The sequence below is a fragment of the Carassius gibelio genome, chromosome B1 (genome assembly GCF_023724105.1).
Source record: "Carassius gibelio isolate Cgi1373 ecotype wild population from Czech Republic chromosome B1, carGib1.2-hapl.c, whole genome shotgun sequence".
In the NCBI taxonomy this organism is placed as follows: domain Eukaryota; kingdom Metazoa; phylum Chordata; class Actinopteri; order Cypriniformes; family Cyprinidae; genus Carassius; species Carassius gibelio.
Window position 1 is genome coordinate 8,387,115 of NC_068396.1, and position 13,595 is coordinate 8,400,709.

The following is a 13,595-nucleotide window of genomic DNA, read 5'->3' on the forward strand; positions in this document are numbered from 1 at the left end:
AGGACCCTTATAAAGAAATTCCGCTCCATCTAACGTCACACAGAGGCATACTCGAAAAAAACTTTCCGAAACTTGTGACAAAACGGAAGTAGTATTTTTGGAACAGAAATACTCCTTCAAACATACAACTTAATTTTTTAAACTTTGCATTTCACCCCACCTTTAAGTTTTCTCTTAAACATAGACATTTGTCTCTTAAAAATGCACATTAGACAGTAGCTTGAGTTGACAGTATTAGTAGCTATTCTGTACATTCAATGTTTCCTTGGAAAATTAAATATAATACATTTAATAAATGTATAATTTAATAATTAAAAAAAAATAAATGAAGTTAATTAAGTTATATAATGAGCTGATGCACTAAAATTGCTAAAATTAAAACAGAAATAAACCTTTATAATATATAATAAAAATGTCAAAATCACAAATCCAATTTTTTTATTTAAAATGAAAATATAAAAATAAAAACAAATTAAATCAATTAAAAAAATAGTAATACATGGCAAATACCTAGAATAAATAAGTTTAAGTAATATAAATATAAAAAAAAAATTATTAAATACAAATCTAAAAATTACAAAAGCACATCATGAAATTACTAAAAAGGAAACTAGAATTAAAACAGAAACTAATCATATAAAAAAAATTAAGGTCATTTCGAATTAGTAATAAACACTATAATAGGACTTAAATGATACCAAATAACACGGATACATAATGTTTGAAGATTGTTCCAATTCCCAAGCTTAAGAATCAGCAACAATTATATCTTCAAAATGAAAAATCCTCAAACCAAGTACAGTAGATGTCTTGTTGACATTTGTGTGCTAGGTTGCGTAATCCTTCAGCAGTAAAAACAACAAAAGAGCAGAACCGGTTTTGTCCCATTCAAAGACAGCTCTAAGCAACACAAAGGCTCTTCCTGGGACCTGTGAACGTATAATGAAAACCATAAGCAGCATTATCTGTCACATCGATGCCCCTGAGTAATGTTTCAAGAAAGCCTGTGTTGCTTTATTCCAGATGTATTTGATTCTCTGCACTCTCCTCGCCCTTTCAACCCTGTTTAGAATTACAGCGTCATCTTCTCTGACTCATTTAATTTTCATGTCAAATGAAGACAAATTACTGTGTGAAATCTGGAGTATAACGCTGGTAACCTTTTCTCAATATTTAATCTCATTCTATAAAACTTTAATCACTGAAAATATAAAGGCACACTAAATGGGCTCCTAATAGACTTCATCTCTCTTTTCCCATAGCATTTCGGCTCAAAGCCCCACATCTGTCTTGACCATCTTTCCGATGTGTGTACACGTACAGCATTGTGATCTGTATTCACAACAGAGATCCTTGAGTCACACAAAATAATTAGAGATAATTTGAAGAGCATACTCGCAGGTCAGAGCCAGCATCACCTCTGACTGATAGGAAGAGAAACGAAAAATACTGACACAAGCTCTCAAATCCTCAGTTTGGAGCATGTACCAGTTCTGCAAGAGACTGTTTGTTTTTCAGAATGAAAAAGATCACTGGAATCTCCCTGGAAAGCCAAAGACAGTTTTCAAAATTGATTTACATGGAAGCTCTCTTCATAAACTCGAGGTGGTTTCCAATGCACCATCAAAATGTTGTTATCCTTGTTTTAGTGGAATGGCTGGTACTTTTCACATTGTTTGATTGAAGACCTTTATAACCTTTAATGTAAGTGTTAGATTAACCTTGCATGTTTCCTTTTATAACTTAAGTCCCACTGTTAACCATGTGCCAGTTTGTTTTCTGGATAACTGACATGTTGCAACTTATTGTTCAAAAGTATGGTTAATAAGAAGTCTCTTATGCTCACAAAAGCTGCATTAATTTGATCAAAAACACATCTTAAAGGAACACTCCGACTTTTTGGTACTTCAGCTTATTCACAGTATCCCCCAGAGGTAGATAAGTCCATACATACCTTTTTCATTTCTGTGCGTTCTGAAAGTGTTATTTGACGCACCCACCGTTAGCCTAGCTTAGCACAAAGACTGGATGTAAATGGATACTGTTAGCATAGTGATCCCAATAAGTGACAAAATAATGCAAACATTTTCCTATTTACATGTTGTGATCTGTATAGTCACAGCGTGTACAAATAACAAGGCTATATGAGACAGAGACCATTTTTAATCGTGTAAATACTGGGAACTATATTCTCACTAGGCGTAGGAGCACAGCTAACGTTACTTGGGCGGAGTGTATACTTGGGCGGAGTGATTAGCGCAGCACACGAGACGCGCTGTTGATGGTTCCGTAAACAAAACAAGTGACTAGCTAGACGTGACTCGTAATCATGGCTGACTTTGAGGAATTGTCAGACTCAGAGGAATTTTACTGTGTATCAAACCAAGATCCAGAACCATATAGTTTTGAGCCAGAATACACAGACGAGGAGTTACAAACTTTGGAAGCTGTAAGACAAGATGTCAAAGGGAGAATCAGAACAAACACAGACTGGTGCTGTAAATGTGGAACAAGCCAACCTATGCCGACAGAAACCGAGTGCCTTTGTTTTAATGATTGGGACTGGGTATTGCCATCAATGTCAAGGCTTGATGACAATCAAAATATTTGCATCACTACCACGGAAGATTTTGTTGTTGCCGTTGTCGTTTTTTTTCCCCATTGTGACAAGATCAACTGGAAGAAACGCCCAATGCCGAGTGAACCTAATGGTCAGCTGTCCACCAAATAAGTGATTTTGTTATACTGATGACGAGCAGTGTGTTCATGACAACACAATAATAACAATAAAGGGGATACACGGAGCCCCTATTCACGTAATAGTGTCACTACTAAGGTTATATTACATTAGCATGGCACTGTTACAGTATGGCTAATGTTAGTCATCTCAAAACATAACGGAACACTTACCACAGCAACAGGTGATCCAATTTGTCTTGTCTTTATTATCGATGGGATGGCTGTATCCTTTAGCACACGTTTCATGGTCCGTGTGGCAACTTGCATTTTTTCCAAAATAGTCGCCTACAGTAAAATGTTCAGAGCAAACGAAATACTTTGTGATGGTGTTTACAGGTGTGTTTGGATCTATTTCCAGAGCAAGTATCCATTGATTCATCAGGTCAGCGTTTTGGGTTGGAATTCTATGAAACATCATAGTATTACCTTGTCTCCCCATTTTTATTGTCGCAGCTCTTTACAATACAGCAAACACCCATGATTGTACACTATAAATTTACTATCTAGTAATTGCTGACTCTATTACTCTGAGCGAACTCTCTTCTCCTCACCACCGCGCGTCTCGTGTGCTGCGCTAATTACTCCGCCCAAGTATCCACTCCGCCCAAGTAACGTTAGCTGTGCTCCTACGCCTAGTGAGAATATAGTTCCCAGTATTTATACGATTAAAAATGGTCTCTGTCTCATATAGCCTTGTTATTTGTACACGCTGTGACTATACAGATCACAACATGTAAATAGGAAAATGTTTGCATTATTTTGTCACTTATTGGGATTACTATGCTAACAGTATCCATTTACATCCAGTCTTTGTGCTAAGCTAGGCTAACGGTGGGTGCATCAAATAACACTTACAGAACGCACAGAAATGAAAAAGGTATGTATAGACTTATCTAACTCTGGGAGATACTGTGAATAAGCTGAAGTCCCCAAAAGTCGGAGTGTTCATTTAAGCAGTAATATTGTGAATTTTTACTACAAATGAAAATTATTGTAAAATATTAACATACTTCTTTGATGCAAAGCTGAATTTTACACATCATTAATCCTATATTCAGTTTTACGAAATCCTTCTATAATATGCTGATTTGGTGCTCAAGAAATGCGTCTTCTTATTATTAATGTTGTGCTGCTGGATTCTTCAGGATTCTTTGATTAATAGAAAGTTGAATATACAATTATTATTATTTTTTTGTAGCAATGTAAAAATTTTAAGGCATCCTTTCTTTAAAAAAAGTGTACAATTCATGCCGAATGGCCATAATATATACAATGAATCGCACACTGATACCATATTGTATTACATTGACTTACACTGTTAAAAAATATAGGCGCTTCACAATGCAATAGAAGAAACTTTTTTGGTCTAAATGGTTCCACAAAAAAACCTTTAACTTCTGAAGAACCTTTCTTTTTCACAAAAGGTTCTTTGTGGCAAAAGAAGGTTCTTAAGATTATTAAAAGGTAAGAAAGAGATGGTTCTTTAAAGAACCTTTGACTGAATGGCTATCTGTGGAACTATTCTATGCTATTCTATGGCATCATTATGAATAACCTTTAAAGCACCTTAATGTTTAAAAGTGTACAGCAGCAAAATCAAACTGCTGAAAGAAATTAAATCCAAATGTTGCAGCTAAGTTTATCTCAAACTCAATATATGGTACATCCTTTGCAGCCAGTAAATGTACAGCTAAAATACACTTCCTGCTTCAACAAAATGCTGGAAATATTCTACCTAGCACATTACTCCCTTGCCTTTTTTCCCAAAACCTAGTGATCTGCCTACAGAGGTAGCATTTTAAAGCATCATTGGAGCACTTCCAGTAGAAGAGCTGTTCCAAAAGGTAGGTTTAAAAACGTAATTATGCTGCCTTCATTTAGCCAAATTCTAAGGTAGCATCATGTATCTTTGGAGAATGCAATCCCATAATGCACTTCAACGAGCTCAGTGAAAAAAATAATTAATCCAAGCTGGCAGCTGCTCATGTAAAATTTTGCATTGATGAATAAAATTTGATGCATTTATATGGCATATTTATACCAAAGAAATGTATGAATTACAAATTTATAAAGTACAAAAAATACTTTTCTTGCTGTATTTGGGTGCACCACACAAAATCTGTCAAAAAACATGTCCAGATCATATTTCAAAATACATTAGGGGAATATTTCAAAATACAAAATCAGAGAAAATAAATGATATTAAATATAAAGACTATTATTAGATAATTACATTTTTAAAACAAATAATTTTCATTTTGTTTAAAATTGTAATATGAAAAAGGAATTTATTATTTAAATAACATACATAACTTAATTTTTCACAAAAAAAATTACTTTGAAGTTAATTGTAATTTAAATAAATGCATAAGACATAAAATATATATACTATATTGAGGTATATTTGTCTTGATTTTAATTTATGCTGATTTTAATGAAAACAAAAATGTATTATGTGAATTAAGGAAATCTAGGTTTCATTATTTTCTGCAAATAACTCTATGATGGAACTGCAAAAAAGAGCCAATCGCTCAGCGATACACACTTTTCCCAAATGCATCAATTTGCAAAAGCTGTATAAAACCATGTGAACATCTAATTCACTTTTATGTTCGACATTAGACTGAATAGAAATGACCAGCAATACTTAATTTTTTCAAGAAGCCTCCTCACCTCTTTCTGGTGATATTTAATGGCCAGCTTGAGTTTGGCCAAGTCTCGGCATTCTCGCGGGTCCAGCTCCTCGCTTTGGTCATCACGGTGATTGAGGATGGTCTCCAGTTCACGGGAACTACGTGCCTGGTCCAGCAGGTCTTTAGCAAAGAGCTTACACTGTTGAGAAAGCTCCTCGTACTCTTGTCGAAACTCGTTCTCCACTTTACTGAGCTCCTTCAGTTCCCAGCCCAGTCTGAACGCTGTTAGGATGGGATCCTCGCTGGAAAGCGCGATGAGAGAGGGGCTGGCGAGCGCTTTATAGATGTTGAGACGGGACCGAGAGTGACGCAAGCTGTCCACCTCAGAGCTGGACACACACTCTACACAGTCACAGTGGATCTGGTGCGGCCGAGGGATGGTGACTTTGCGTTGGACCAGGAGTTTGATGATCTCATAGTTGTTTGTGTGGGCGGCGAGCATGATGGGAGTGATGTCAGGTGTGAACTCAGAAAACTGTGCGTCCATCATTAATGATGGAACCTGAGAAAGAGGAGAGAAGAATGAAAGTGTGAAAAGCACCTGCACAAGCTGCTGAGAGTCTATCAGTGTGGCAATCCACAAACCCACTGCATGTAAACACAAACTACACAGCAAACATCAGAATACAGACGACTGGAGTGCAGCCAGCTCTCCTCAGAGGAACTAAAAACCACAAATGAGCTCTCTAATATCCAGCTGCTTGCTGTATCAGCCATGAGATTATATGGGGGAAAAAACTGGCCATTTAGCTGGTCGATGAGAAAAAAAAGGTCCTACACAGAGAAAAAGAAAAAAAAATGCAGAAGCTGTGCTTTACTATAAAATATAGATTAACAACATTTAACAGATTAAATTTACAGTAAAATTAACTAAACACATTTACTAAATTCTGATTTTACATCTGTAATATACTGATAACCACCATAATAACAGGTGGCACAGAGAAAAACACATAAAGAAAATTTATCATGAGTAGGTTGTAGTATGTAAATACTAATATATAGAAGATCTGAGGTATCATACACAGAAATACAAAACACTATACAGGTGACACTAAAATAATGCAATGAACATTAATTTAACAACATACAGTTTAAAATAAGGCCCCAATGGACATACAATAAGTGATACAAAACAAATCATGTTGCAGCTAATAATTCAGAATATATGAAATCACCCTGCAGCAAATCTATACAGGTGGAGCTAGGGAAGGTGGAGGGTTTCTAAAGTTTGGTGCAACTGCTACAGCAAGCACTAGCTGAGTATTTGACTTTAGAGTAGCAAGTTCACTGGCTGTTGATATCGAAAGAAACCAAGCAGCTTCGGCAAGTGAATAAATTCACTTGGATTTCACTTTGGATTTATTTAATTGAAAAAAACATCAAATGTGAGCTGACAGTTAGAAAATTCTGAGAGTTTTTCACTGTAAATTAAAGGTGACTTGTTCTTTTTCACTATTCATTTAACAGTATATCACAGTAAAATGACATGAAATGTACCATTAGATATCGAAGGCAATTTACGTTTACCAAATAATAGGTTTCTATTGTAGCCATTTTTTATCGTTAACTTTACGACCTCAAACTCCTCTGAGTACAAGTGGAGTGGAATAGTTGATCAAACAAAAAGTCATCCAACAACTGTAGACAATTAGAGAGGTTGACTAGCTTCAATATTTTAGCAGTGGTGCATTTAAAACAAGACCCAACTGTCAAATAACACAGAGACTCAATTTCACAAAGAACTTGTTTGCTTGCCAATAGCTATGTATTTTTACATTAAATAACACAAATAACACCGAGCAAAAATTATAAAATCTATTTATCATGTTAAATTACATTTTTTTGAGACCATTTCATCCACTCTCATTTTGATATTATCATTTCCTAACTGCAGCAACAAACAAAAATGATTTGCGAATAATAATTGTTTTGAACTGGTTCTTTATATTGAATTAATCGAAAGGATTCACAAAACTACTTCAAACCCACTACTCCCTCTTGACGTGTATCTATCACTTGGAATCAGACTTAGTGAATGGATCATCCACAATTTCACTGAACCATGAGTCAATTTTTGTAATTAAAGGTTCGTAATTAAAGCTATTTTTTTATCAGCTATAGAATATAATAAAGAACAGAATAGTACCAGAGAGCAGATCAAAGACACAATACACATCAGAAGGAGTAGCCAAGACTGGAGCTTTACATTTGATGCATATTTTCAGGGATGAAAGAGGAAATGTTCACTTGACAGAAAAGAAAACTGGTTAAAACATAGACGCTTCCAGAACATGATGTGAGACAGTCCTAAGACCCTCCTCCTCTGTCTTTCACCCCTCCCCTCACAAACACAGACGCTACATGAGAGCATTACTGATGAAACATGAGAGGAAGACAGTTTACAGTATGACTGAACAGAAAAACACTAAAGATGATTGAGGAGAACCGCATATATGTCATGCTGTCCTTGCAGCTGTGTGCCATGAAGATGAACCACAAGCCAATTCACCTCTCTTTCACCTCTACTTCTTTCTGTCTTTCACCCCATTTGTACCTTTTCTCCCCATCCATCACATCCTCACTCATTCAGATGCTTTACCACGAACCATTGTATAATTCCTTCCCTTTTTATCCTAATTGTTTACCTTCGTTTAGGAGTCAAGGGCTGTACTTTCAAGAGCAGATGACTGCGTGTAAACACACAAACACACTTAAAAGCATGCATAACACCATTAACTCATTTTTAAGTGCCAGTATATGACCAAAATACTCAATCCTATCATAAAGGCAGCCATATCTGCCATAAGAACATTATGGAAATATGATTTGTGGTACGTTGGTGTTACAAGCCAGAAAGTGAGTAAGTGAGGTTTGCAAACGCATTTTATTTAGTGATTTATTTTCAGTCCATTAGTATAACAGTCCTCCCCCATAACTCCCAAGTGGCTGCAAGGGTTGCTATAGTGATCGCAATGCAAAATAGCCCATGCTCTGTGAACGGCGGGCACATACAGGGGCTGGATTTCAATTTAGGCCCCACGGCACTTTCCGCAAAAAATCTCACTTGATGTATCTTCACTACCGGAGTTCACTTTAGAAAACCAAATAATGAAGCAAAAAGAACAAACCTGGCTACCGGCTTTATTTCCCCTAATGCTTGTACACTCTAACATCAAAAGTGTAGGAGCCTTTTGCCTCTCTTCTGAACCCTATTAGTGATGCAGCACTTCACTTCATAAAAGTGTGCACGTCTAATCCAAGAGGGAGCAACAAAGCTACCTGGAGCTGCATAAACATCACAGCTACTCCACTGCAACTCAGTGAAGCTGTAGAATAATAACAGTTACAAAATAATTCATCTGTCCAAATATTTATTCTATCCCAGGGCTCCCCAAACATTTTGCAACTGAACTCCTTAAACCTAAAATATTTACTTGAGATTTTGAGTTAATATTTGAATGATTTATCATCACATTCACAAGCTTATGGTTCTCTGATGTTGGTTGAAACACAAGTAAAAAGATTATCTTTGTTGTTGTTGTTGTTGTTGTTGTTTTTTTAACTCTAAAAATGAAGATAGAAATATATTACTGTTGCAAATTACAAATGTCCTGTAAAAAAAAATGTGTAAAAATAACAATGTAAAATGTGTAACTCACTGAAGTCTCAGATTCTTAAAATAATGCTTATGTACCAGGTGTGTAGCATCCTATGGATAACCACAAATGATTTTAACTCCTCCCTCAGTTGTTTACAAACAAACTGAAAATTAATTTATAGTAAATAACTCTGTTCACAGTACATAATAAACTTTTAAGCATGCAAGCCAGCAGCACCACGACTCTTGAAGACCTCACAGATTACTAGAAAAGCTCAGATTTCCTTCCTTTGTTGACTTATTTTCTCTTGAAATGGGATATTAGGGTGGAACAACCAATAATTTTTAGTTTAAAAGAATAATTTGACGTAAAAAAAAAAAGAAAAAACCATGCTTGCTTGATTTACATAATTAAAATACGGCAATTCAATACAGCTCTTGAACAATCACAATTTATTTTTACTCCAAGCAATCTGTCTTAATTTGTAAAACACAAGTTTAGTCAATCCAAGCATTAACATTTTTCATTGGCAGTAACACTGCATTACTGAAACTGGGCAGAATTTCCAGCAGGCTTTGCATAGGACTGGCTGGGGAGAGTAAATTATTAAATAAAGCTTTATTTAATGTATTTTTGTGCAAAATGAGAAAAGTTGGAAGCGTTTTAGTGTTTAATGATCAGTTATTAGGGGACTCTTTATGTAAGGCGGTGTTTTTATGATGGGAAGTGAAACTGTTGAGCACCTTGTACAGAGAGAACATATATGACTTGATAAAGTATAAATAGATTGGATTGTTCAGATCACACATGCTAACTTTAGAGTGTTGAGAACTGAACTGTCTACAGAGAAATTGTGAATGAGATGCATTAAATGAGTCAACCATGAAACTCAAGCACTGAATGCCACGAGTTTGCAAATTACTTTCATGTCAGAGAACCACTCTCCACAACTGAATAAAGTTCAGTAAAATAATTATATTTTTTTAAGTGAAGAAGAACTGTGAAGGCTTTTCAATGGAATTGCTGTATATGAAAAAAAATTATTCAATGGAATTGCTGTATATGAAAAAAAAAAAAAGATTTATAATTTAATTAATTTAATTAATCTGCATTTCCTGCTCAGCTTTACATCAGCTATTCATTTGTAGATGAGAGTGATTATATATGTATCATTGATTCTACTCCTCAGAAAAGGGCATTCACAACCTCAAGCCCTGATAAATTCATAGTGATAGCTTTTGTGTGCAGTAGCTTCCTTCTGCCACCATGCTGTACAAATGAACATCGTTCACAGTGAATACAGCTGTCACATGCCCTTTTTCAGTGTATTTTAGCAGAACTCGCTTGAAGTTCCCTTTCATCCTCCACTGGCCACCAAATCAAGCATGCCGCAAAACTCGATCTATGAGAATACAGGAATTCAAGCTTTTCAGGTTAATCTTACCATTGAATGAGGGGAAAGATTAGAGGATAACAAAATGCAATCCAATAAAGATTTGTCGTGCTACGTGAGGTGAAAATCAAATCTAAAAGATATATCTCTCCCATCTCATCTTTTCTATTAGCTTTGGAACACCCACTCATCTGAACACATGCACATAGAGTACAACCACAAATATGAACAGTTCCCACCTGCATACACACTGTTCACAAAAACCATTGCATATGTAGGAAAACACCAACAAAATACATATGCAAGCACTATATTTATGTACTGTGTGTCCTAACCAGGTGTGCAGGGTTGGGAATCAAGAACTGGTGGTTATTCAGAATAAGTTCTATTTTTGGTAAAGGTACTTGTATTCAATTATTTTATAGACGTTTAGTGCCCCGATGAATATAATGTTCATTCTATCATTGATGTGGATTAAATACTGTACTAAAGAACCACACCACGAAAGCATTCTTGTTTTGCAAATAAATGTACATCACCACAGCAAGAGGAATTATGGTTTATCTGAATTATGGGCTTACAGACACGAAAGAATCAGTTCTTCTTTTTATAGAATCAGTCAAAATAAAAAAATGCATTGAATCATAATTATTTGAGGAAAGGCTGATCTTCTGAATCATTGAGGTCCTTTGGTTCTAATCAGCAACAATAAGCATTTTCAGGAACACGTTAAACAATGTATTTTATTTGTGAACTTTTGTTAAGCTATGCTTTGTAATACTTAACTTTTTTATTTTATTTTTTGGATCCTCAGTCATCAAAGCTAGGTAAATATTGGCCACAGACACAAAGATTTCAATCAAATTTTACCAAGACGATCACTCGCTAAAAACTCCCACAGATTGTGTTTTCAGGCAATTTCAAGTCTTATTTTGATGTAACAATGTGATTATATCTAAGTGTGATTTGCTTGATTACTTTTTTAAATTAGTTTTCCCATTCGTGAACGTGGAGTGCGCACAAACACAAGAGGTGGGATCTATCACATGAACCAATCATAGTCGATCAAAACCTGTCGTATCTAATCATATCACAATGGAGGCATTGCCTACTCTCATGTGCCTTTCCTCCATTCATCTTCAACTACCCTATCAATCTCACCGCATGCTAAGGGGGCTGTTAAAATTCAATAGGCTCAGGGGAGGTGATATAGACTATAATGATTATAGACTAGATAGACTATAATAGATTATAATGTATTAATTGTATTGTTTTATTTTTGTACTGCATTTTTTTTATTTATTTTTTATCATCCAATATTTTGAAGAGGCATTGCCGCCGTTGCCTCCTCAAAGTATTCTTTGGGGGGTGTATGACTGTAAGACTTTACTACATCATTCACGGTTCTTCACTGTGGTTTCCTGTTCTTTTGCCACAATTTGTTCACCATGGTTCTTTGATTGGTGGAATTTTCTTTACAGCATGATGGGAAATGTAGTTTTCCCCAGGAATTTTGCTGCTAATATAAGTACGAATATATAATCGATTAACAACTTTCAAGCTCATAAGTTTTAATTAAGTTATAGTCAATTTCCTTATCGAGAAATTTGTTGCATTGCACCTGGTCAAAAGCAGTGTAAACCAGCTTAAAAGTTCAGGTTGGCTGGTCACCAGTACATGTGGCACTGGTATCCCTCTAAGGCTTCTTTCAGACCAAGTCTAGACTAGAAAGCATAAACCAGCCTGGACCACGATAGAAATGAATAATGATGCAAAGTGTCTCTTTTTAGCTGAGAAAAGCATATAAAACCTCAACACAAATACGGACCTGTTTTTCTCCACTGGGTTTCCTGTGGGACAGCAGTAACTCTACAGCTCCCACCACTTCTTTGCGGATGGCGTAGAGCAGAGCGTCTCCAGTGTTCACTCCGTGATCCAGAAGCAGCTCCATCACCTCAAGGTTCTCATTCTCAATGGCGATTAGTAGAGCACTGCGGCCCAATGGATCCACACAGTTGACGTCAATATTATAGTAGACCTCCGCCTCACGTAGTGCATGCTGGACCCCTGCATAGTCACCCTTTTCCACGGCCGAAAGGAACGAACGCTCCTCTGGGGAAAGCTCTACCTCCGCCCGGACAATCTGTAAAGGGATTCGGTCCCGGTACGGAGAGTAGCTGCTCTTTTTGTAGTACAGATGTGACATGGGATTCATGATGGATGCTGGTAGAAGGAAAAAAATAAACAGAGAGAGAGAATAAGAGAAGAGCTGTAATAATTTAATATTCACTAACAAACAGGAAATGGGCACTTGATAAAGAGTGAGTCAGCTTACTTGCTGTTTGCCAGTGGTAATAGTATACATTTATGAAATAAATATTTTATAATTCCACAGAAGTAATATAAATTATCTTGAAAAAAATGTATATATGCTTTTTGAAGTTTAACCAGGGATAAAAAGAAGTGAACTTATAGGAAGATATGACAAATCAATAGGTTAACATTAATATTCACTACATCTACAAAAACACTTACTTGAAATTACTTTTTAATAGGTTTCTGGGAGTGACTGATGCCTCAAGTCATTTTTCTTAATGGAAACAATGTGGTCACAAGCAACAGCTAGCTGTTATTATGTTCAGTCATCAAACTGTGGTCACAGTAATTCAGCTTGGCCATATTTACTATTAAAAGAGTTAGAGCAAATTCAGGTGTGTGTGTGTGTGTGTGTGTGTGTGTGTGTGTGTGTGTGTGTGCGTGTGTGTGTGTGTGAACATAATGGTGTTATCACACTCTATTATCACATTTTCTTTTAGGGGAAGTCATTTAGAAAAAGGTGAAGAGTTGATATTTAATAATTATGTAATTTGAGAGTTGAGTGCAGTGATAATTTGTTTCATTATCACATTTTTTTGTTTTACTAATATTTACATAATTTGGCCATCTCTTTTAAGGCCACTTTCATATTTATACAGAGAAGAAGTGACAGTTTCTGTGATTTGAATCAGAATCAAATTTAAGTCTTAAAGTTGCATTATGTAAGTGTTTTGTATTTTTTTTTAATTGGTTGAGGATATTTTGGTTCATAAGTGAGTCAAATATAAACAGATTCATTCAGATTCATTAATTGATTGATTCAGTTAACTATTCTGCAAGTGACATCGTTTC

At 35.7% G+C, this 13,595-nt stretch overlaps 1 protein-coding gene across 1 annotated transcript in view; it reads right to left on the bottom strand.

Moving 5' to 3' along the window:
* The window catches only part of trpc5a (transient receptor potential cation channel, subfamily C, member 5a), a 71,300-nt gene that overhangs the window by 43,869 nt on the left and 13,836 nt on the right, over positions 1–13,595 (bottom strand). The window contains exons 2-3 of the mRNA XM_052546239.1: positions 12,256–12,650; positions 5,413–5,934 (exon numbers count right to left, since the gene is read on the bottom strand). Coding sequence (XP_052402199.1) covers positions 5,413–5,934; positions 12,256–12,642 — 909 coding nt within the window. The 5' untranslated portion in view covers positions 12,643–12,650. The remainder of the gene's footprint in view (positions 1–5,412; positions 5,935–12,255; positions 12,651–13,595) is intronic.